Here is a 24,109-nt window from a genome sequence, read left to right as displayed (position 1 = left end):
TGTGTTTACCGTCCGTCTGCGACCCCGGCAGGCTAGGTAAACAAACCCGACGATTCTTCTCATTAGTCGTGAGAAGAACACACCCTCTGCTTCTCTGCTTCTCTCTCCCTCCCTGCATTCTCCCAGGGAGGAGAAATGAGACAGACAGGAGTCCTTTCTACATGTTTTATTCCTGTCACTCAGCAGTACATAGAAATGTGACTGCACCCTTCAGTCTCCATCAGAAGAGTCACAACTCCTCCCCTGTACTTCCAGCACAGGTCAGATGACACACTGAGCTAACATCCGGTGCTCAGTACAGAGAATAGGCTCCACCTTTTCTCCAACAGTACATCTGCACTGTTTTGCATTCCAGCCATCTGGAGCTGGCTTTTGCCTTGGTGCTTTTTCCCAACACATTTCAATATAAAGGAAAGCATGAGGAAACGTCAGGGGTGGTTCTAAAAGCGTAGTCTTACTCAGGGGGCAAGGGGGCAGCAGGGGTGCTGGAGGTGTAAATGACTTTCAGACTTTGAAAAGCTGACATCAAGTTCATCCATTAAGTTGAATTAATTAATTTAAATAGTTTTTATTGGATTTTGAGGGGGGAAAGTGCAATTAATTATTAGTATCGTAAACTGTATGGTGCTATTATCTTCCTTGGTGGGTGGTCTGTTCTGAATAATGCATTTTAAAGTGATGGGGACATTGCGGATGAGTTTATGGATGGTGGGGATGGCCCCAAACAAATTTGTGAACCAGTGCCATAGTGCATGTGCTGATGTATTTATGTGCATCAAGTGAAAAGTCTGCCTGTAGTAATGCATGCAGTGGTAATGCCTGCACCAGCAGTAGCACATAAAGGAAGCATGCTGCAGGTGGTGGCAGCACTGTAGCTGCTGGGGAGGAGATGGTTTGGGGCAAGGAGGCAGGAAGGTCAAAGAGCTGGTGGTGACCCCTGAGGGTGGTCATGCGCTTCCAGGCTGCAACAGTAACTGAGCACTCACTGCAACCTTGACCCACAATGTCCCAGTCCCAGTGAGTGCCACATGCATGATCCAAAGACCTTTCACTTGTGTTGTAAAAGTTGCATTACTTATAGAATGAGAGAGTTGATATTTTGCATCCATTCAGCCAGCATTATCCCTAATTTAAGGATTCTGCAGTGCATGGTCATATGGAGAACTGCAGTGACTTCAAAGAATAGATTATTGCACACCTAGATATGTATAGGTGCAGCCAAAATCTACCTCTGCAGTTCCTTCCTGCTCCACAGTTGCAGGCCTTGTGCATTTGTGAAACACTGGAGAAAACTTTTATTGACCCCATCGTACATGCAATCACATTAACGTGGCCTTTTGTGTTTTATCAATATCCTCATATGCATCTATAGCACAGGGAAGCAGGCAGACAAGGTAGCAAATGAAGTATAGGTTGTGAAAGTTGTGGCAATGCTTGATAGATGACTCAGTTTCACTCCAGAAATCACATCTCCAAAATCTGAAAATAATATGAATGTTTTTGATGCTTTGTTGAAATTGTTTTATTGTGTATATTAATTACATTTGGATCTCATCATTGATCTTATGATTATAAAGCACTTAAAAGCCACTATGGCATGGATGCAGGATAAATAGATGATAGATTGCTAGATTGCTAGATAATAGAGATAGATGATAGATAGATAGATAGATAGATAGATAGATAGATGATAGATAGATAGGCAAATAGATGATAGATACATAGATAGATAGGCAAATAGATGATAGATACATAGATAATCATTGTCATCTTGCTCTGCTGTAGCTGTATTTGTGTGTAGCAGTTGCCTTTAATTTTTTTCAAAAAAAAAAAACCTTGAAAACTCTGTATCAAATAAACAGAAGAAGAAAATATAGAAAAAGGTGACCATTAGCAGAAGATCCTATACATGCTTCAATTTGCAGTCATTCTTCAGGTTGTTTTTAGTTCCTGTCTACAGAGCCTCATTGCAGAAGTCTCTGTCATCACAACAGATATGTCGAGCTTCAGTTCCATCAGTATTGGTGCTGGTGTCGCAAACTCCAGTATTCTTTGACTTGCAGCCTAGAATTTTCTGCTGAACTTTCCCATCTATTATGGTGACAGGCAGAATGAAAGTAGAGAGAGAAAAGGAGAAGACATTTATATTTATGCTCTCTGGACACCGAGGCTACTACACCTCACATCTACAGTTTACAACAAATGAAGTCCTCTCCTGGGTCTTCATTCTCCCCACTTGTGAGTGTGGTGAAACTATCAGCCACGCTAATTACAGGATCCAGGTTGTGCCACAATTGTGAATCAGTTGGCACACTGGCAGGGCTTTTTTCAGCAGTAACACCTCTGGGCCCATATTACCTCTGACTCATGAGAAGACTGTCCTTGGAGCACAAAGGGGACATCCTCTGTGGGCTCTGAAAAGGCTTTTTTCATGAGCTGGAGGTGCAGCGGGGCTTTGATGAGGCTTTTCAGCTTCCTGGCTAACAGCTGATGCGCAGGAAGAAGCCACCCTGAGCGTCACTCTGCAAGCCGCTCTGTACCTGTGGCTCGCATGCGCCTGTCAGAGAGACAAGGCTGCATGCAGGAGGGACAGTTGCGGCTTGCAGAGCTGACATGCAGGGAGGCTTCTTCCCTGCACGTCTGCTCTGCCCATCCCCTCACAGCCCTGCCTCTCCAGCTCGTACACGTAAGCAGGAGGGACAGGGCTGCGTTCCCGGACTATTTTTGTGGGAAAAGCTGCACTGCACACCAGTATGATGAACAAGCATGCAGAGCAAATGGTTTGCATACGGAAGGTCTCCAGTTAAAATAGATCAGGGTTGCAGGGGGATTTACGGTTTCCACCAGTGGGAAAAAAACTTCAAAAAGAGAAAGGACTGTAATAATATTGAATTTCTGCAGCAAGTAATATTGATGAAATTTTCATGGTCAGCATCGTGTCCCTGGTTGCCATGTTAGTTATAGCGATGTATGTTTCCTTATAAGGGTATTTCTGTGAAATATTATACCACCCTTCATAATTATATGCAATGAGGAAATGTGCAGTGGTACCTCGGGCTACATACGCTTCAGGTTACATACGCTTCAGGTTACAGCCTCTGCTAACCCAGAAATAGTGCTTCAGGTTAAGAACTTTGCTTCAGGATAAGAACAGAAATTGTGCTCTGGTGGCACGGCGGCAGCAGGAGGGCCCATTAACTAAAGTGGTGCTTCAGGTTAAGAACAGTTTCAGGTTAAGAACAGGCCTCCGGAACGAATTAAGTACGTAACCAGAGGTACCACTGTTCTGTATTCCCCCCCCCAAAAAATTTTGAATTTAAAAACGTGGGTCGTCATATACACGGAATATAGCAATAAAATATATAAATAAATATGGAACTTTCCACCATATATGCTCTTGCAGTCGCAGCTCCTCGCAGTGGTGAGCCTGGGGCCTCCCTAGTCTGCTTACCTTCCCCACACACACACACTCGCTCCTGCTCTCCCTCAGGAAGCATCCCACTCAAGATGGCCGCTCAAGTTGGCCCACTCAGCCTGCCCTACAACTGCAGCGCCACTCACGAGTAGCCGGGCGCAGAATCCTCACTGCACAAATGGCCCATCTTCAGCCTCCCTCCCAGCTTTAGGGTGGGCTGAGTGTGAGGAGGCAAGCAGACTAAGAATGCCCCACGGAAAAGGCAAAAAGTGCTAAAACAAAAAGCTTAACCCCCCAAAAAAATAGCTCAACTCTGCCCCCCCCCCAAGACAGCTCAGCGATTGCTGGTGAGGGAACAGTGGCATGTTAGACGGGCGCGACTATTATCCCCTGGGCAATCCTCCCCCCCAAAAAAGCTCAACAAGTCAGGGTAATTTCCCCCATTTTCTTAATTTGGACTCCCCCCAAATAGGGGGTGTCGTATACATTGGGGCATCCAATACATGGGAAAATATGGTAGGTCTCTTACCTCTGGTCAACTTGTAGACATGGCACATTTGAAATTCAGGGTTAATTTCGCATGTAAGTTCAGGTGTACATGGACTCCCTTCAAATGGGGCCATGCAAAGTCGACATTTCAATGCATCTGCATCAAAAGGGAGAACCTCAAGGTTATCAGAATACCAGTCTTGAAACTCAGGTGATAATAAATGGGTAATCAATGTATAAGAACACAAGAAGAGCCTGTTAGTTCAGGCCAATGGCCCAGCTGGTCCAACACCCTGTTCTCACAGAGGCCCAACAGACCCCTTTGGGAAGTTCACAAGTAGGACGTGAGCTCAATAGCACTTCAGCTACTGGTGAATCCCCTGGCATTTGGAGACATATTGCCTCTGAGAGTGGAGGTAAAAAATGCTATAGAGCCCCTTTCAGACTCTAAGATACCAGCCTTGAACCTCAAGTGTAATCTATGTAGAAGAACCTCAGAAGATCAGGAGAGTGGCCCACTGAGTTCAGCATCCTCTTCTCACAGTGCCTGACCAGATGCCCACAAGTAGGACCTGAGCTCCACAGCACTTTCTTCACTTGTGATTGCCAGCAACTGGTAATCAAAGGTTTATTGCTTCCATCTGAAAAACTGTCTCCCAGCACTGGGGAAGGGAACTTACCTCCAGGAGGAAGGAAGAGGCTAACACAAATACCAAGGAGCAGCATTTGAACCATGAGGGACATCTTGCCACAGCAGAGCTGTTCGTTACAGAGGAGGCAATGGTGATCTCCACTCACTTCTACTGGGGCGGACAAGCAGCTTCCTTTTATCCATTTGATGATGTGCTTGTCCAGATACGCTTAAGTGCACTCCATCCCTATCAGAGACAGAGGGTCCCATGGGCAATGGGTTGCAAAATAACAATTGCACATTGTAATGATCACATTCCAGTGAGGCATGAAGCCCTCAACATATGTACAGATCAGTGCTTAAGATTGTAGTCACCATTTGCAAACCCAGGAAGCTAGGAAGCATTCAAGCAAATTTCTTCAGTAGTCTATGCCAGGCTTGTCCAACTACCAAAAGACTGTGATCTACTCCCATTATAAAAAATCTGACAGTGATCTACCCATTGTCATTGGAGGGAGGAGGAGTGTGCGTGGGGTGGGTGGGTTGCCCAGAGTTGTTGAGCTTTTTGGGGGGAGGATCGAACAGAGGTTTTTTAGCTTTTCCCTTGTAACGTTTTGAACATGATAAGGATCCTGCGATCTACCAGGATCAGCCGGGGTCATGATCTACTGGTTGGACATCCCTGGCCTATGCAATTCCACAGAAGGAATCAAAAGCAGCTAGCGAGGCCAACTTTGAAACACCTGTGGTTGTAGAATGGGTTTTCCCTATGTTCAGATCTATGCTATACATTGACAGCACTCTTATGCTACTTTGAGTTTGAGAATCCTCGAAACTGTAGGTAGTTAAGAGTGCTGGGAATTGTAGCACTGTGAGTTCAACACCCTTAAGAAACTACAGTTCTTGGGGAAGCCATGGCTGTTTAAGTGGTGTAGGAGTTCTTTAAATGTATGGTGTTGCTGCAACCTCTGTTAAATGAGAGAAAAACATCGTATTGCTCTTGGGTCTGCCCAATACATCATCTCTGGCTGTCCACAGTCATGAAATGGGCAGCCAACAAGGGTTGTGTTTATTATTGTTTTCAAAGGGAAAATGTCTCTAACTAATATTTATAAAAGTTAACTATCCATTATTCCGATCTCCGAAATTTCATTCCCTTTCAACAACTTTATTTATTTCGTTATTGTTTCATTTATGAATTGCTTCCCATGAGGCATCCCATGGAGATTTACCATTGCAAATTGCTTCATTTTGCAATGTCAAGAGGGTAGACCAAACAGTACCAAGCTACACTGCTTGGGACCTCACAGAAGATTTCATTGCCCAATTTGGCATGGTGATTCCTGGGACTAAGGAAGGGGTTTTGTTCTATAATTGGAAACCATTGGACTCCATTTTAAATGAAGATGGTGAGCTGAACCTTCCAAAACTGCTCTGATTGTAAAACAATCTGATACGGAACTAATCTTGGGCTAGCGCCAGCGGTCAAAGAATCTTAAAATGTGAGAATTGTAGGGAACCACATGGATCATTTGGTCCAACTCCCTGCAGTGCAGGAATCTTTTGCCCAATGTCACATCCATGACCCTGAGATTAAGATTAAGAATTCCGCCATTCAATATGGCTGCCGGAACCAGCCAGCAGGGTCTGCTCTGACTCAACGAAAATGAATTGGCTGCAGTCAGGGCCCTAACAGACTTCTGGTGAGCCGCAGCCACGAAAAAGGAGCGCAAGGCTACCCTCCGGGGGTCTCGAACAACACGGGGGTCCAGAGGCGTCACGAAGGCTCCGTGAACCTCGAAACCCCAGGAGGATTATCCTGGGGGACAGAGTACCCAGCGGTGCTGCGTGTGCTCTCCTGTTTTTTAGTTTTTAACAGGATTTGAGCTGCAACACGAGGGGAAGCAACAAACCCCGTGCTGTGAAGCCTCAGGCTCCGAGTGAAAGCGGTGAGCCTCCAACAGCAGTTAAGAAGCTGGGATACAAATAAGGCAATGAAAGCAACAACAAATAGAAATCTGGCCAAGAAATTTGGCTAAGAAAACCAGCGGAATAAGAAGATGTGGGGAGAAAGGAGAAGGAGTCCACTGCAGTGGTAAGAGTAAAATGGAGTATAACGGAAGGCTGGGAGAGGAGAGAAAGTAAGAAAGTAACCGCTAAGTGGGTGTAGCGGAGAGACCTCGGATACAAAGTATAAGAAATCTGAGGCAACGAAATGACTGAAAATATCTTAATGGACTAGAGAGAAGTGAATGGAAATTCTTTGTTTGTCCAGGTCGGAGTGCGTTACGCCAGCGACTAGTTTGGGACACATAAGTGAGACTCTGCAATCTACCCTCTTGCTTGCCTGTTTAAACAGTGCCTGTTTTAAATAGTGCTTAAATTGTGATTTCTGCCTCCCACGCTTAAACAGTGATTGTTTTATGCTTGAGGTGTCTGAAGGACTAAAAATTGAACTGGAAATAAGAGGAACTGAAACGCTGAGAGGCAGCGTCTCTTTAAGGAGGTTTGGGAGGAGAACACGAATTGTATGAGGAGAGTTTGAGAATACAGCGGGACTCTCCGCCGCCATTTCACATTTTGTTTCCTCCTCCTTCTTTAAAGGGGTACACAACAACAACTAATTAGGAGAAGATGGACGCTGCACTTTAAGTGATTGAATTACCGCTTTAGTCAGAAGAGACTGAGGGCAAACGGACAAGGGGAAAAGAAAGGAAGGCTTAAGTAGGACTGTTTGGCAAGACCTTTCGTTACCTCGGGAAGCTCCTCTCCTCGTGGAGCTCCCTCTGCTTAGCTCCGCCTCTCTTCCCCATTTCTGCTCTCACATTGAGACTCACCTCGTATCCTGTTCCTGTTCCTGAGAACTTTTTGGTTGTGTGTCTTCCCCCCCTTTTTCTCAGATTCTTGTTGTTTTCCCCTCTCCTTCCCTCTCCTTCTTTGTATTTTTTGTATTTTAAGAGTTAAGACTTGGAAAGCAATTAAGGCACCACCGTGTGGGGGTAGAAGGGAACTACATGGGAAGAACTACATTGGAAGAATAGAGAAAGTTAATATCTCAGCTTTGTGACCTCTAGGGGTGGGGAAAATCTTATCAGATAATTAATATAAGGCAACTAAGGCGCCACCGTGTGGGGGCAGAAGGGAACTACACTAGAAGAATTACATTGGAGGAATAGAGAAATTCAATATCTCAGTATAGCGACCTCTAGGGGTGAAAATTTTTACTAGTTAATATAAGCTGAAATACAAAATGAAAAAAGGGGTGGGAACGCCAGTAGAAAGGAGACCATCCAGACAAGAAAATGGGAAAGAAGGGAAAGAAATCAAGGACTATGACAGCTTAATGGCGGAAATAAGGAAAGAATTTAAACATAATGAACAATATATCGAGAAACAGTTATTGTGGTTCGAGGACCCGACCCCCGCGATGTGAAATGAATACACAAGGACACGTGATATAAGGTTAATGGGCATGGAAAGGCCACAACTTTATTGATTACAGCAGTGAAAAGGTATTGGCTTAGGCATTGGATCTCTAAAACACGTGGGTTTATTCACCAGTAGGTGGAGCCTGTTGATGCTAATCCAACTATAGGCTCCCCCCTGATGTCACCGAGGGTCGTGCCATGGCCTCCCGCCAAGCAGGCATCGGACAGAACACACGACCGCCAGATTCCTTTAACGGAATACCCAAAAATTGAAGGCATAGGCGATGGCCGCACCTAGCCCTTCGACACACCACAACACATTATTCCAATGCCTAACCTACCCACCAATACCACAAAAGTTGTGACGATTGCTACGAGGTAGGCGAAAAAACCAAAAAGCCTAATGCCAAATGGAAAAACTCCTACCAGGCCCCCTGGACAACCAGGGCGACCAACCTAAGGTCCATAGCAAGGCCAATGACCTAAGCCCTAACTCTAAGGGAGTGGAGGGTGGGTGACTCGTGACGAAACGACGGCGAAGAATGAGGCCAGGGAGAGGCTGGCACCGCAGCATAAGGCTGCTGAACACGCCCCCTCCGAGGCACCTGGTTGGATGCCTGCAGAGGGGGCGTGGGCGCCAGCCAGGTGAGGTGGAGGCAGGGGGCAACCGCCCCCTGCTAGGGGCGGTGCTCGGGCTCCCGCCCACAACCACTCCCCTCTCTTCCAGGGAGGAGAGTCTTTGTGGTTCGAGGACCCGACCCCCGCGATGTGAAATGAATACACAAGGACACGTGATATAAGGTTAATGGGCATGGAAAGGCCACAACAAATGAACATGCCGGGCAAGGAAGTTTTTGAAGAAAAGGAAAATAGCTGTCCTTTACAGTGAGCCAAAATGAAGTGGAAATATAAACCGTGGGTTAAGCTGGACTTTTCAGTAAGGTACTATAAGCCAAAACCTTTTTTGTTGTTGTTTAAAAGTGGCTTTCTTTAGGGAGCCTGTACTGGCAAGTGAAGCCAATGACAAGAACCAGGCAAAGGCACACCTTCAAAGGTTCTAAACGTATAAACGTGCAGTGCTGAGGAATGGTTCCCTGATCAGAAACCCTGAATTGTCCACCCCAAGCCCTGCCTTATTTCTTCCCCCAAACATCAAGCGAAAGGGGGGGGGTTGGCTTAGAGAAACCAAGAGGGGTGAGGTTTAAGCGCACAGTCTATTCCAAGCCCCGGCAGCCTTTAAAATTTTTCAGGGGTCTCCCGATTTAAGTGGTACCAATGGAAGGGATTGCAGGGTAAATTAAACCCATGCTAGAAGAGTAATAAATCAATAAACGGCAGGCACAATAAACAGCAGGCACAAACACACAAATCAATAAACGGCAGGCACAAACACACGCTGCAAGCACACACACACGACTTAAAATTAGAGAGGAACAGGAAAAGGAACCCTGAGGATCATCTAGTCCAACCCAAGCAATGCAGAAATATTCAGCTGTCCCATACAGTGATCGAACTTGCAACCTTGGCATTAATAGCACCATGCTCTAACCAACTGAGCTATCCAGGCTCCCAAGGACAATGGAGGGGGGAAACGCAGCAGCACCCTGGCCAACAAATTAAAATGTAAGGCAAACCCACTCAGTCACCCAGACCAGCCATGCAATTGGACAGGCAAGGGCAATAGAGGGGAAAACGTACAAGCACCCTGGCCAAAAATTAAATAAAAACGCACACCACCAAGGCAGAGGCAGGGGAAGGAAAGCGAGGAGACGAGGGAGAAAGAAAGACAGAGCCACACACACACTCAGACCTCGCTGGGGGCACGTGCTGGGCAAGGGAACAAGCTGCAGCTTAAGAAAGGTAATTCGCACTCAGACCACACAAACAAATCAAGCACCAGGAGTGGGGGGAAATAGAAGGTTAAATGTAGGTTTTTAAACGGAAAAGAGGACACAGCAAGGCAACCCTGGATGCCTGGGTTTTTAAAAGCAGTAAAGCAATGAGTGCACGCAAGCCTCCTAAAGTTAAAAGGCAAGCCAGGAACCAGGCAGCCTCCACACACACAGCCCCCCCCCCCGACTCCAAACCTCGTGGCTCTTCCCTGTGATGACTGTGATGACTCGTGACGAGACGACGGCGAAGAATGAGGCCAGGGAGAGGCTGGCACCGCAGCATAAGGCTGCTGAACACGCCCCCTCCGAGGCACCTGGTTGGATGCCTGCAGAGGGGGCGTGGGCGCCAGCCAGGTGAGGTGGAGGCAGGGGGCAACTGCCCCCTGCTAGGGGCGGTGCTCGGGCTCCCGCCCACAACCACTCCCCTCTCTTCCAGGGAGGAGAGTCTTTAGAAGTACAGGATACATTGGATAAGAGATTGGAGGGGGTGGTGGGAGAGCTGACAGGAAAAGTAAAAGATTTGATGGTAAGGTCCAAAGCTCTTGAGGACTCAATGAAGAGGGTGCAAAAAGATATGAAAGAAAGTAGGAAGGATATGGGTAGGATTAAAATAGAGGTCAAGGAGATAAATAAAATACAGGAAGAATTGTTGGACAGTATGGCAATGACTCAGATGAGACAGAAACAATCAAATCTGAAATTCAGGGGGATCCCAGAGGACCCAAATGAAAATATAAGATCTAAACTGGTTAAAGAACTGGCAGCTTGGTTAGATATGAAGGAAGAGGATATGGGAAATTCAATAGCAAACATCTTTCGGATAAAAGTAAAATCCGCTAAAGCTAGAGGGAAGAAACTGCCAGGAGATGTATTAGTTATGCAGTATTGAAACAGAATTATAACAAAAAGTTGTGTATTAAGGGAAAATCAATTATTATATTTAAAGAGATTCCTTCAAGATTTCTTCGAAGGAGAGATGTTTATAAAAAATTAACCAACCAGTTGAAGAAAAATGGGATCCAATACAGATGGGAATTCCCGGAAGGGATATCATTCTATTTTAAGGAAAAAAGATTTAAACTATCTAGTCCTCTGGAGCTGGAAAAATTTGCAAGAAGGTACGAAAAGGAACTGGGAAGGATGGGGGGATGGGAGGAAGGGGGAGCGGATGGGGGGAGAGAGGGGTGGAGATGGAGGGAGTGGGGAGGGAAAAGAGGAGGAAAATTCAGGAGAAGAAAAAGAAGAGGAAGAGACAGAAGATAAGGAACAGTAGACCTAACTTAGATTTGATAACCTATTTATTGTATATCAACCATGGCTTTAAAAATACTGTCGTGGAATGTGAACGGGCTTAATAATAAAAATAAAAGGAACCAGATTGCCCACGTATTATTAAAGAGGAACCTTGATTTAATTTGTCTACAAGAGACCCATGTAACAAGGAAGCATAAAAGAATCTTAAGTAATAAGAGATTAGGGTTGGATTTTGTTGCATCAGATAATGTTAAGAAAAGAGGAGTGGTAGTATATATAAAAGAAAAGCTCGACCCAAAATTAATTTATAAAGACGAAGAGGGGAGAATGATAGTAGTACAAATCACTTTTCAAGGAGAAAAGATAATTGTTGCCGGAATATATGCACCTAACGATAAAAAGTCGGGGTTTTTTTCGGAATTGGGTAATAAGTTAATAGACTGGATGGAACAAAAATTGATATTGATGGGGGACTTCAATGGAGCGGTTCTACCGAACTTAGATAGATCAATAAAAAAGCAAGAAATGAAGGAAGGTAAATTACCTAGAACCTTCTTTGATTTGGTGGATAATATGGGATTAATTGATGCCTGGAGATTTAAAAACCCTACTATAAAACAGTTTACCTTCTTCTCAAACCCAAACCAGAGTTGGGGGAGAATAGATTATATCTGGATCTCGAAGGAACTGACGCAAAATTTACTTAAATCAGAAATTCTCCCACAAACCATATCAGACCACAATCCAGTATATATGGAGATAAAGGGAAAGGACTCGAGAACATTCAGATGGAGAATGAATGAAAATTTATTTAATGACCAAAAGATAATAAACAAGGCGAAAGAGACAATCAAAGAATATTTCAATTGGAATTTAAACAAAGGAACATCTATAGAAACGGTATGGGATGCAGGAAAGGCCGTTATGAGAGGCTTCCTAATTCAGAAAAATAGCCACCTAAAAAAAAGAAAAGGAAAAAAGAAATCTTATTACATCTTATGGAGAATGAAAGACAGCTAACTATTAAACCAGGAGATGAAATAATAAAACAAAATATAAAGATGCTACAAGCTCAACTTTCTATGATAGTGAACCAGGAGATTGAATGGAGGATTAAAATCGTGAAACAAAAGAACTTTGAATCAGCGAATAAGATAGGGAAATACCTAGCGTGGCAATTAAGAGAAAGGAAAAAACAAAATATGATATGTAAGATAAGGGATGGAGAAAGGACAGTGGAAGATCCAATAGAGATAAAAAAGATATTTCAGATATACTATAAGGAATTATATAAAAGAGAAAATGAAATAGATAATGAAATAGAAGGTTATTTGGAAAAACATCATTTGCAACAAATGACGACTGAAGAAAGAGAACAATTAAATCAGATAATTACAGAAGAGATCAGGAAAGCAATAAAGAAAATGAAAATAGGAAAAGCACTGGGGCCAGATGGCATATCGGCCAAGTATTACAAAATATTAAGTGACCAACTATCACCAATACTATGTGAAGTTATGAATAACATCTTAAAAGAAGGGAAAATTCCAATACTTGGAAAGAAGCCTACATTACCTTAATCCCTAAAAAAGATGTGGATGGCCTTGAAGTGAAAAACTACAGGCCGATCTCATTATTAAATAACGATTATAAACTATTTGCCGACGTCCTGGCAGAAAGACTAAAAAAAGTGTTAAATAAAAGAATCCATAAAGACCAAGTGGGTTTCCTACCGGGGAGACAACTAAAAGATAACGTAAGAATCGTGATAGATATTATTGAATACTTGGAAAGCAGAATAGATAAGCAGGCAGCGCTGATATTTATAGATGCCAAAAAGGCATTCGATAATATCTCTTGGCGCTTTATGAAGGAAAATTTGAAAATGATGGGGATTGGAGAAGGATTTAGAAAAGGTATTGAAGCTATTTATCAAGAGCAAAAAGCCAAACTTATAATAAACAATAATATATCAGAATCTTTTGATATTGCTAAAGGGATGAGGCAAGGATGTCCTCTGTCTCCCCTGCTATTTATAACAGTGCTGGAAGTATTTAATAGGAGGTTAAGGGAAACAATGGAGGTCAAAGGAGTGAAGGTAGGAAGTAAGGAATATAAAATGAAAGCTTTCGTGGATGACATAGTATTAACATTGGAAGACCCAAAGAATAGTCTGCAAGAAGCATTACAGAAATTAGAAGAGTTTGGTAAAGTGGCAGGCCTTAAACTCAACAAGAGCAAGACTAAAATGTTGATAAAAAATATAAGCAAAGAAGATACAGTAGAATTAGAACAAAAAAAACAGGAATTATGGCAGCAAAGAAGGTGAAATATCTCGGAGTGTGGATTACAGCTAAAAACATAAACTTATATAAAGATAATTATGAGGCTACTTGGAAGAGTATTAAGAAAGATCTAGAAATCTGGGAGAGACTGAAACTTTCTTTTTGGGGGAGGATATCAGTTATTAAAATGAATGTCTTGCCCAGAATGCTATTTTTGTTTCAAACTATTCCAGTAATTGGGGACGCGGGTGGCGCTGTGGGTAAAACCGCAGCGCCTAGGACTTGCCGATCGCATGGTCGGCGGTTCGAATCCCCGCGGTGGGGTGCGCTCCCGTCGTTCGGTCCCAGCGCCTGCCAACCTAGCAGTTTGAAAGCACCCCCCGGGTGCAAGTAGATAAATAGGGACCGCTTACCAGCGGGAAGGTAAACGGCGTTCCGTGTGCTGCGCTGGCTTGCCAGATGCAGCTTGTCACGCTGGCCACGTGACCCGGAAGTGTCTGCGGACAGCGCTGGCTCCTGGCCTATAGAGTGAGATGAGCGCAGAACCATAGAGTCTGGCAAGACTGGACTGTATGGGCAGGGGTACCTTTACCTTTTATTCCAGTAATTAGAGGGCTGAAACAGTGCAAAGAGTGGCAAAGGGCTTTGGCGAGATACATTTGGCAGGGAAGAAGACCGCGAATAAAAATGAAAATATTGGTAGATAAAAAAGTGAGAGGAGGTTTCTCATTACCAGATTTGAGTTTATATTATGAAGCGGCATGTTTAATGTGGGTGAAAGATTGGATAAAACTGGAAAATACTGACATTTTGGTTTTAGAGGGCTTCGATAACAGGTACGGGTGGCACTAGGTGACAGTTCATAGAGGCTTTCTAAATCATATTATTAGAGGACCAATATTCCAAGTTTGGGAAAGAAATAAAGATTTGTTGGAAAAGAAAACACCCTGGTGGATTTCACCAATAGAAGTGCTGACTGTCAAAAAAAACTAATATGGGGGGGGGGAAGCCACTTATGAAGAACTTACCAGGAAAACCGATCAGGGCATAAAACTTAAACCCTATGAAGAGGTAAAGAACTTATTTACAGGGTGGTTGCAATACCACCAGGTAAACGACTTGCTAAAAGAAGAGAAAAATAAATTAGGATTTGAACATAAAAAATTTAAATTTAATGTGGAAGTTATAGAAGGTAAAAATAAAACTTTGTCTAGGATGTATGATCTCTTACTGGATTGGTACACAAAAGATGAAGAGGTGAAGGAGGCTATGACCAAATGGGCCATGGATATTGGTCACAATATTGATTTTGTAATGTGGCATGAATTGTGGAATGTTAATATGAAGTTCACGGCGTGTACGGCATTGAGGGAGAACCTTTGGAAAATGATTTATAGGTGGTATCTCACGCCAGTGAAGTTAGCTAAGATTTATAGACTGAAGAGTAAGAAATGCTGAAAATGCGAGAAGGTAGAAGGTGATTTCTACCATATGTGGTGGACATGCAGTAAGGTGAAAGGCTTTTGGGAACTGATTTACAATGAACTTAAAAAAAAATTGAAATATACTTTTCCAAAAAAGCCTGAAGCCTTCCTGCTAGGAATGACTGGCAAAGAAATTAAAAAAGAAGATAAAAATCTATTTCTATATGCCACAACGGCCGCAAGAACCATGTTAGCACAAAACTGGAAAATGGAGGTAATACCTACTATAAGTGACTGGCAAGTCGAGATGATAAACTATGCTGAGCTAGCTAAAATAACAGGAAGATTAAGGGATCAGGACGAACAGAAATTTCATGACAACTGGAATAAATATTTGACATATATAAGAACTAATTGTAGAACTTTGACGACATTGGCGGGACTGGAATAACTCTAACAGCGAACGGCTAATAAGTAAAAGAGATAAAATATGTGATTCCAGAATTTATTTGATACTTACCAAAGGAGTGGAGGGAAGTCTAAGGCTCGGTGGAGCTTAAAACAACTATGTAATATATGTATGATTCATGGACTGGATACGACACATGTAATTTATGTATTATATTTTGTATTTGTTTATATGTATATATAATGATAAACCAATAAAAATTCATTTAAAAAAAGAGAGAGAGATTAAGATTAAGAATTCCATGTTCTACCAACTGAGCCAGCAGCGTCAATAGGTCTCTCACCATGGGTTATTGCCCCCATAGCAATGTGTCTCCCCACCATACAGGGTTTAAAAAGCCCTTGTTAAATGTTAGCCCTGCTCGCAATTAACTTTTGGGACCAGATCCTGGTTGAGAGTTCCCTGGATCAGCCCAGATCAAGGAGAAAAGTCAGATACTGTTTCTTAGGCAGGGGGGAGAGAGATAACATGAATAAATTCACTCCAGATGAAATACCGATATCAACTTGGATGAAGATATCCACTAAGAAGGCTAGTTCAAAGTGGAATGTTTTGAGTAGGTGCTAAAAAGACAATAGAGAAGACACTTGTCAGATATATAATGGGAGGAAGTACCGCTATCTTCCATGAAGACTTTGTGAAGATATCTGGCATATTGATTTCTGAAATGTAGGAGCTGTTTTTTGTCTACATTTGGAAAGGGTTGAATGCCATTTTGGATCAAGATGGCAGACTAGACTGTTCCAAACTACACTAATTTGGACACCTCTGAAGAGGCATTCACCCAATTTGGCATGATGCTACCCAAGGTGGAAGAAAAGATATTTATTTGGTTGGAGATTCATATCACAAAATTAAAATAAGTGTAAATTTCCAGGGATAGTTCTTTTAAGGTTCACATCTTGTCTTAGAATGTACAAAACAGTGTCGTCCTCCCCTCATTTTGGTGTTACAGTGTGTGTTCGTTTTCTTTCCAGTCAGTGCCGACTGAGCTCCCTATGTCCACAGTTAATGGGGACAGAATTTGGAAACCCATTAACTTAACAGTATGTGAAGAAAGTACTGGAAATTTACAGCCTGTGAAGTATTGAGGGAAAACCTAATCAAGATGTTTTATAGATGGTACTTAACACCTACCAAAATAGCTAAAATGTATAAGACAAAAACAAATCTGTGCTGCAGGTGTGATAAAACAGAGGGGACACTTATGCATGTTTGGTGGACCTGTGAAAAAAATCAAAAGCTTCTGGAACACAGTGTATGATGAGCTTAAAAAAATGTTTAAGTACAGTGGTACCTTGGGTTAAGTACTTAATCCGTTTTGGAGGTCCGTTCTTAACCTGAAACTGTTCTTAACCTGAAACACCACTTTAGCTAATGGGGCCTCCTGCTGCTGTCGCGCCGCCGGAGCACGATTTCTGTTCTCATCCTGAAGCAAAGTTCTTAACCCCAGGTACTATTTCTGGGTTAGCGGAGTCTGTAACCTGAAGCATATGTAACCTGAAGCGTATGTAACCCGAGGTACCACTGTATAACTTTATGAAAAATACAGAAGCTTTTCTACTAGGGATAACGGACACTGGTATAGCAAGAGTAGATCAGAAAATATCCCTCTATGCCACAGGAGCAGCAAGGATCCTAATTGCTAAAAAGTGGAAAAAAGAAACTGCCAACAAAAAAGGAATGGCAAGACAAACTGTTAGAGTATATTGAACTGGCTAGATTAACAGAGGCAATTAGAGATCACCCTAGTCAAGAGTTTCAAAATGCTTGAGGGAAATGCAGAGAATACTTCACAAAACAGTGCCCTAAAATACATACCTGGACTTGTTTCAATTAATGTCAATTAATGCAAGAGACTTTGTGGATATTTAAGTTATAATTAGAAAAATCTTAATAATTATTCATAAAAGAAACAGTTTATAAGAAGTAAATAAAGAGGCCAGATACAGGAGAAATAAAGTATTTTATTTGGTTGTTTGTATTGTTGCATGTTATGCTCACTGTATGTTATGTTATGTTCATGTTTAATGAGGGTGGATTTGTGTATTGGGGGGTGGGGGTTGTGTTATGTTGTAAATAAAATTCCAATAATTTTTTTTAAAAAAATAACGAAAGAGGAATGTCTTTAGCAGGTGCTAAAAAGGCAACACAGAAGGCACATATTGAATGCCTTTGGAAACCTCTGAAGACATTGTCACCAGATTTGGCACACTGGTTCATGAGATGGAGGAGCTGGTTTTTATTTACATTTAGAAAGTTCTGGATGTCATTTTGAATAAAGTCTCCACTGCTTTGGACACCTCTGAAGATACAGTCACCCAATTTGCCATGATGCTCCCCAAGGTGGAATAGAAGGTACAGTGGTACCTCGGGTTAAGTATTTAATTTGTTCCGGAGGTCTGTTCTTAACCTGAAGCTGTTCCTAATCTGAAGCACCACTTTAGCTAATGGGGCCTCCTGCTGCTGCTGCTGCCGCACCGACGGAGCACGGTTTCTGTTCTCATCCTGAAGCAAAGTTCTTAACCTGAAGCATTCTTTCTGGGTTAGTGGAGTCTGCAACCTGAAACGTATGTAACCTGAAGCGTATGTAACCCGAGATACCACTGTATTTCTTTCTGCAACACAAAAATCAAAGAAGTGCATATGTGGTGGAAATGTCTAGATGTTAAATCAATATGGTTTGTGGTATATATAGCTACATATGATCGCTGAAAACCTCAACATTCCCCTAAACCTATGAATGTCCCCCTCCTACCAATTTGTTGCTTAGAAATAGGTAACGAGATTGTTTGAATGTTTTCAAGAAGACGAGAGAAAGAGAGAGAGAGAGAGAGAATGAATGAATGAATATAAAAGTTGGAAGAAACAGAAATGCACATCATGTACACAAAAGGAAAAAATCCATATAATACTGAATGCCTGTGTAGGACACACACACACAAACGGGCATTAACATCTAATAGTAAGGAAAATACAAGTAACATACCAAATAATTAGCAACCTTGCTCCCTGCCCCCATTCTGAAAATAAGAAAACACAAGGCATCCAAACACCTGGAGGGCATGATGCTGGCAACTACTGCTACTGTATGGATTTCTTATTTCCCTCAAGCAAGCTTTTAAATCAAATTTTGTACCACGGATCATTTAACTGAAGTCTGTCCATGATGTTATTGTTGCAGAGATGGTCATGGGTGGAATGGACTCAGATATAACTCATACCAAAGAGGGGCCCCTTTCACTTCAGTGTTACGCACTGTGGGTTCATTTTCTTTCAAGACACTGTCCACTGGACTCTCTATTTATGCAGTTAATGGGGACAGAAAGCTTCTGTACACATGCCAGTAAGGGGATAAAGCAAGCAAGTTGTCCCGTCTTGGCAGGAGGGAGTGAAAATCATTGTTCCTCCTTTGAAGAACCTAGAGATTTACTGTGGCGCACAGAACCCTCCTGATTCCAATATGTCCCCCAGGGTTCCAATCCTGCTCCTTGTTCTCTGTGCTTTTCTCTGCCTTCCACATGAAGATAAGTTCCTTCTCCCAGGGCTGAAAGAAGGCAGTTCACTCAAGGTATCATAGACAAAAGCATTTAAAAAAGAGAAATGCATGCAGTGGTAATGCTTGCACCAGCAGTAGCACATAAGGGAAGCATGCTGCAGGTGGTGGCAGCACTGTAGCTGCTGGGGAGGAGATGGTTTAGGGCAAGGAGGCAGGGAGGTCAAGGAGCTGGTGGTGACGCCTGAGGGTGGTCATGCACTTCCAGGCTGCAACAGTAACTGAGCACTCACTGCAACCTTGACCCACCATGTCCCAGTCCCAGTGAATGCCACATGCATGATCCAAAGACCTTTAACTTGTGTTGTAAAAGTTGCATTACTTATAGAATGAGAGAGGGACACCATTCCACTGTCGAACAGCTCTTACCATCAGACGTTTTCCCCCTGATCTTTAGTCAGAGTCTCCTTTCTTATAACTTGAAGACATTGGTTTGAATCCTACCCTCCAGAGCAGGAGAAAACAGTTTGTTCCCCCATTTCCATGTGACATCTCTTAAGACATTTGAAGATGGCTATCATATCTTGTCTCAGTCTCCTCTTTTCCAGGCTAAACATAACAAGCTCCTTCAAATGCTCCTTGTAAGGCTTGGGGTCCCATTCAGTGATAATCTAATCTTTAAGGGCACCAAATAGTTGATATTTTTCATCCATTCAGCCAGCATTATCCCTAATTTAAGGATTCTGCAGTGCATGGTCGTATGGAGAACTGCAGTGACTTCAAAGAATAGATTATTGCACACCTAGATATGTATAGGTACAGCCAAAATCTACCTCTGCAGTGCCTTCCTGCTCCACAGTTGTAGGCCTTGTGCATTTGTGAAACACTGGAGAAAACTTGTATTGACCCCATCGTGCATGCAGTCACATTAACGTGGCCTTTTGTGTTTTATCAATATCCTCATATGCATCTATAGCACAGGGAAGCAGGCAGACAAGGTGGCAAATGAAGTATAGGTTGTGAAAGTTGGGGCAATGCTTGATAGATGACTCAGTTTCACTCCAGAAATCACATCTCCAAAATCTGAAAATAATATGAATGTTTTTGATGCTTTGTTGAAATTGTTTTATTGTTTATATTAATTACATTTGGATCTCATCATTGATCTTATGATTATAAAGCACTTAAAAGCCACTATGGCATGGACGCAGGATAAATAGATGATAGATTGCTAGATCGCTAGATAATAGATAGATATAGATAGATGATGATAGATAGATAGATAGATAGATAGATAGATAGATATAGATAGATATAGATAGATGATAGATAGATAAAAGATAGATATAGATGATAGATAGATGATAGATAGATAGATAGATAATCATCATCATCTTGCTCTGCTGTAGCTGTATTTGTGTGTAGCAGTTGCTTTATTTTTTTTCAAAAAAAACCTTGAAAACTCTGTATCAAATAAACGGAAGAAGAGAATGTAGAAAAAGGTGACCATAAGCAGAAGATCCTATACATGCTTCAATTTGCAGTCATTCTTCAGGTTGTTTTTAGTTCCTGTCTACAGATCCTCATTGCAGAAGTCTCTGTCATCACAGCAGATATGTCGAGCCTCAGTTCCACCAGTATCGGTGCGGGTGTTGCAAACTACAGATTTCTTTGGCTTGCAGCCTAGAATTTTCTGCTGAACTTTCCCATCTATTATGGTGACAGGCAGAATGAAAGTAGAGAGAGAAAAGGAGAAGACATTTATATTTATGCTCTCTGGACACCGAGGCTACTACACCTCACATCTACAGTTTACAACAAATGAAGTCCTCTCCTGGGTCTTCATTCTCCCCACTTGTGAGTGTGGTGAAACTATCAGCCACGCTAATTACAGGATCCAGGTTGTGCCACAGTTGTGAATCAGTTGGCACACTGGCAGGGCTTTTTTCAGCAGTAACACCTCTGGGCCCATATTACCTCTGACTCATGAGAAGACTGTCCTTGGAGCACAAAGGGGACATCCTGTGTGGGCTCTGAAAAGGCTTTTTTCATGAGCTGGAGGTGCAGCGGGGCTTTGATGAGGCTTTTCAGCTTCCTGGCTAACAGCTGATGCGCAGGAAGAAGCCACCCTGAGCGTCACTCTGCAAGCCGCTCTGTACCTGTGGCTCGCATGCGCCTGTCAGAGAGGCAAGGCTGCATGCAGGAGGGACAGTTGCGGCTTGCAGAGCTGACATGCAGGGAGGCTTCTTCCCTGCACGTCTGCTCTGCCCATCCCTTCACAGCCCTGCCTCTCCAGCTCGTACACGTAAGCAGGAGGGACAGGGCTGTGCTCCCGGACTATTTTTGTGGGAAAAGCTGCACTGCACACCAGTATGATGAACAAGCATGCAGAGCAAATGGTTTGCATACGGAAGGTCTCCAGTTAAAATAGATCAGGTAGAGGGTGATCTGAAGAACACTCAGGAGTTGCTCTTAGCTAGTGCCCAATAATGGATCATTGCTCAGTTTTGTGCCTATCCTTGAGTTTAGGAATGGTCAACTTGTTGTAGACTCCAGCTCCCACCAGCCCCAGCCAGCTTGGTCAATTGCAAACTCCAATGGGGACTGTAGTACAACAAATCTGGAGCTTCATCTTTTCTCCATCTTTGCTTTAGGCCAACGGGGCTCTTCCGGAATTCAGGACGTTAGACATACTTACGGTTTCCACCAGAGGGGAAAAAACTTCAAAAAGAGAAAGGACTGTAATAATATGGAATTTCTGCAGCAAGAAATATTGATGAAATTTTCATGGCCAGCATCATGTCCCTGATTGCCATGTTAGTATAGCAACATAGGTTTCCTTATAAAGGTATTTCTGTGATATATTATACTACCCTTCATAATTATATGCAATGGGGAAATGTAGAACTCTTACCTTTGGTCACTGTGTAGGCATGGCACACTTGTGTTTTAGGTTTTGCTGAGCATGTAGCTGAAGAAGGGCGACATGGACTCCCTTCAGATGGGGACATGCAAAGTCGACATGTCAATGCATCTGCATCAAAAGGGAGAACCTCAAGGTTATCAGAAAACCAGTCTTGAAACTCAGGTGATAATAAGTGGGTAATCAATGTATAAGAACACAAGAAGAGCCTGTTAGTTCAGGCCAATGGCCCAGCTGGTCCAACACCCTGTTCTCACAGAGGCCCAACAGATCCCTTTCGGAAGTTCACAAGTAGGATGTGAGCTCAATAGCACTTCAGCTACTGGTGAATCCCCTGCTATTAGGAGACATATTGCCTCTGAGAGTGGAGGTAAAAAATGCTATAGAGCCCCTTTCAGACTCTAAGATACCAGCCTTGAACCTCAAGTGTAATCTATGTAGAAGAACCTCAGAAGATCAGGAGAGTGGCCCATTGAGTTCAGCATCCTCTTCTCACAGTGCCTGACCAGATGCCCACAAGTAGGACCTGAGCTCCACAGCACTTTCTTCACTTGTGATTGCCAGCAACTGGTAATCAAAGGTTTATTGCTTCCATCTGAAAAACTGTCTCCCAGCACTGGGGAAGGGAACTTACCTCCAGGAGGAAGGAAGAGGCTAACACAAATACCAAGGAGCAGCATTTGAACCATGAGGGACATCTTGCCACAGCAGAGCTGTTCGTTACAGAGGAGGCAATGGTGATCTCCACTCACTTCTACTGGGGCGGACAAGCAGCTTCCTTTTATCCATTTGATGATGTGCTTGTCCAGATACGCTTAAGTGCACTCCATCCCTATCAGAGACAGAGGGTCCCATGGGCAATGGCTTGCAAAATAACAATTGCACATTGTAATGATCACATTCTAGTGAGCATGAAGCCATCAACATATGTACAGATCAGTGCTTAAGATTGTAGTCACCATTTGCAAACCCAGGAAGCTAGGAAGCATTCAAGCAAATTTCTTCAGTAGTCTATGCCAGGCACGTCCAACTCCCAAAAGACTGTGATCTACTCCCAGTATAAAAAATCTGACAGTGATCTACCCATTGTCATTGGAGGGAGGAGGAGTGTGCGTGGGGTGGGTGGGTTGCCCAGAGTTGTTGAGCTTTTTGGGGGGAGGATCGAACAGAGGTTTTTTAGCTTTTCCCTTGTAACGTTTTGAACATGATAAGGATCCTGCGATCTACCAGGATCAGCCGGGGTCATGATCTACTGGTTGGACATCCCTGGCCTATGCAATTCCACAGAAGGAATCAAAAGCAGCTAGCGAGGCCAACTTTGAAACACCTGTGGTTGTAGAATGGGTTTTCCCTATGTTCAGATCTATGCTATACATTGACAGCACTCTTATGCTACTTTGAGTTTGAGAATCCTCGAAACTGTAGGTAGTTAAGAGTGCTGGGAATTGTAGCACTGTGAGTTCAACACCCTTAAGAAACTACAGTTCTTGGGGAAGCCATGGCTGTTTAAGTGGTGTAGGAGTTCTTTAAATGTATGGTGTTGCTGCAACCTCTGTTAAATGAAAGAAAAACATCGTATTGCTCTTGGGTCTGCCCAATACATCATCTCTGGCTGTCCACAGTCATGAAATGGGCAGCCAACAAGGGTTGTGTTTATCATTGTTTTCAAAGGGAAAATGTCTCTAACTAATATTTATAAAAGTTAACTATCCAGTATTGCGATCTCCAAAATTTCATTCCCTTTCAACAACTTTATTTATTTCGTTATTGTTTCATTTATGAATTGCTTCCCATGAGGCATCCCATGGAGATTTACCATTGCAAATTGCTTCATTTTGCAATGTCAAGAGGGTAGACCAAACAATACCAAGCTACACTGCTTGGGACCTCACAGAAGATTTCATTGCCCAATTTGGCATGGTGATTCCTGGGACTAAGGAAGGGGTTTTGTTCTATAATTGGAAACCATTGGACTCCATTTTAAATCAAGATGGTGAGCTGAACCTTCCAAAACTGTAAAACAGTCTGATACGGAACTAATGTTGGGCTAGCTCCAGGGGTCAAAGAATCTTAAAATGTGAGAATTGTAGGGAACCACATGGATCATTTGGTCCAACTCCCTGCAGTGCAGGAATCACCTGCCCAATGTGGAGTTTGTTCAGTCAGGTTTGTTTCGGCTGAAGTATTGTGCCAGTCACAGTAACCAAGTCACATCCATGATCCTGAGATTAAGAATTCCATGTTCTACCAGCTGAGGTAGCAGCGTCAATAGGTCTCTCACCATGGGTTATTGCCCCCATGGCAATGTGTCTCCCCACCATACAGGGTTTAAAAAGCCCTTGTTAAATGTTAGCCCTGCTCGCAATTAGCTTTTGGGACCAGATCCTGGTTGAGAGTTCCCTG

The 24,109-nt window shown here is 43.0% G+C and overlaps 2 protein-coding genes across 2 annotated transcripts in view; one reads left to right on the top strand and one right to left on the bottom strand.

Moving 5' to 3' along the window:
- Positions 1-24,109, top strand: part of LOC308472939 (uncharacterized protein) — a 55,392-nt gene that overhangs the window by 25,640 nt on the left and 5,643 nt on the right. The gene's annotated exons all lie outside the window — the stretch shown is intronic.
- Positions 1,890-22,525, bottom strand: LOC308472934 (uncharacterized protein). Its single transcript, XM_080998224.1, has 4 exons — positions 22,341-22,525; positions 21,698-21,817; positions 3,945-4,061; positions 1,890-2,091 (listed from the first exon to the last, which is right to left on the bottom strand). Exons 1-4 carry the CDS (start codon positions 22,402-22,404, stop codon positions 1,955-1,957), a joined length of 438 nt encoding a protein of 145 aa, XP_080854350.1. The 5' UTR covers positions 22,405-22,525; the 3' UTR covers positions 1,890-1,954.

The sequence above is a fragment of the Podarcis pityusensis genome, assembly GCF_964106645.2.
Source record: "Podarcis pityusensis genome assembly, chromosome: 3".
NCBI classification, from domain to species: Eukaryota; Metazoa; Chordata; class Lepidosauria; order Squamata; family Lacertidae; genus Podarcis; species Podarcis pityusensis.
Note: the sequence above shows the minus strand (reverse complement) of the source record. Positions and strands in the feature narration are given on the sequence as shown.

Excerpts from the sequence above, each read along its gene's own strand:
- LOC308472934 (XM_080998224.1), bottom strand. The coding sequence starts at position 22,404 with ATGTCCCTCATGGTTCAAATGCTGCTCCTTGGTATTTGTGTTAGCCTC. Across the intron at positions 4,062-21,697 it reads TGCCTACACAGTGACCAAAG|ATGCATTGAAATGTCGACTT; the intron begins GTAAGAGTTCTA and ends CTTTTGATGCAG. Across the intron at positions 2,092-3,944 it reads TGTCTACAAGTTGACCAGAG|ATGGGAAAGTTCAGCAGAAA; the intron begins GTAAGAGACCTA and ends TCACCATAATAG.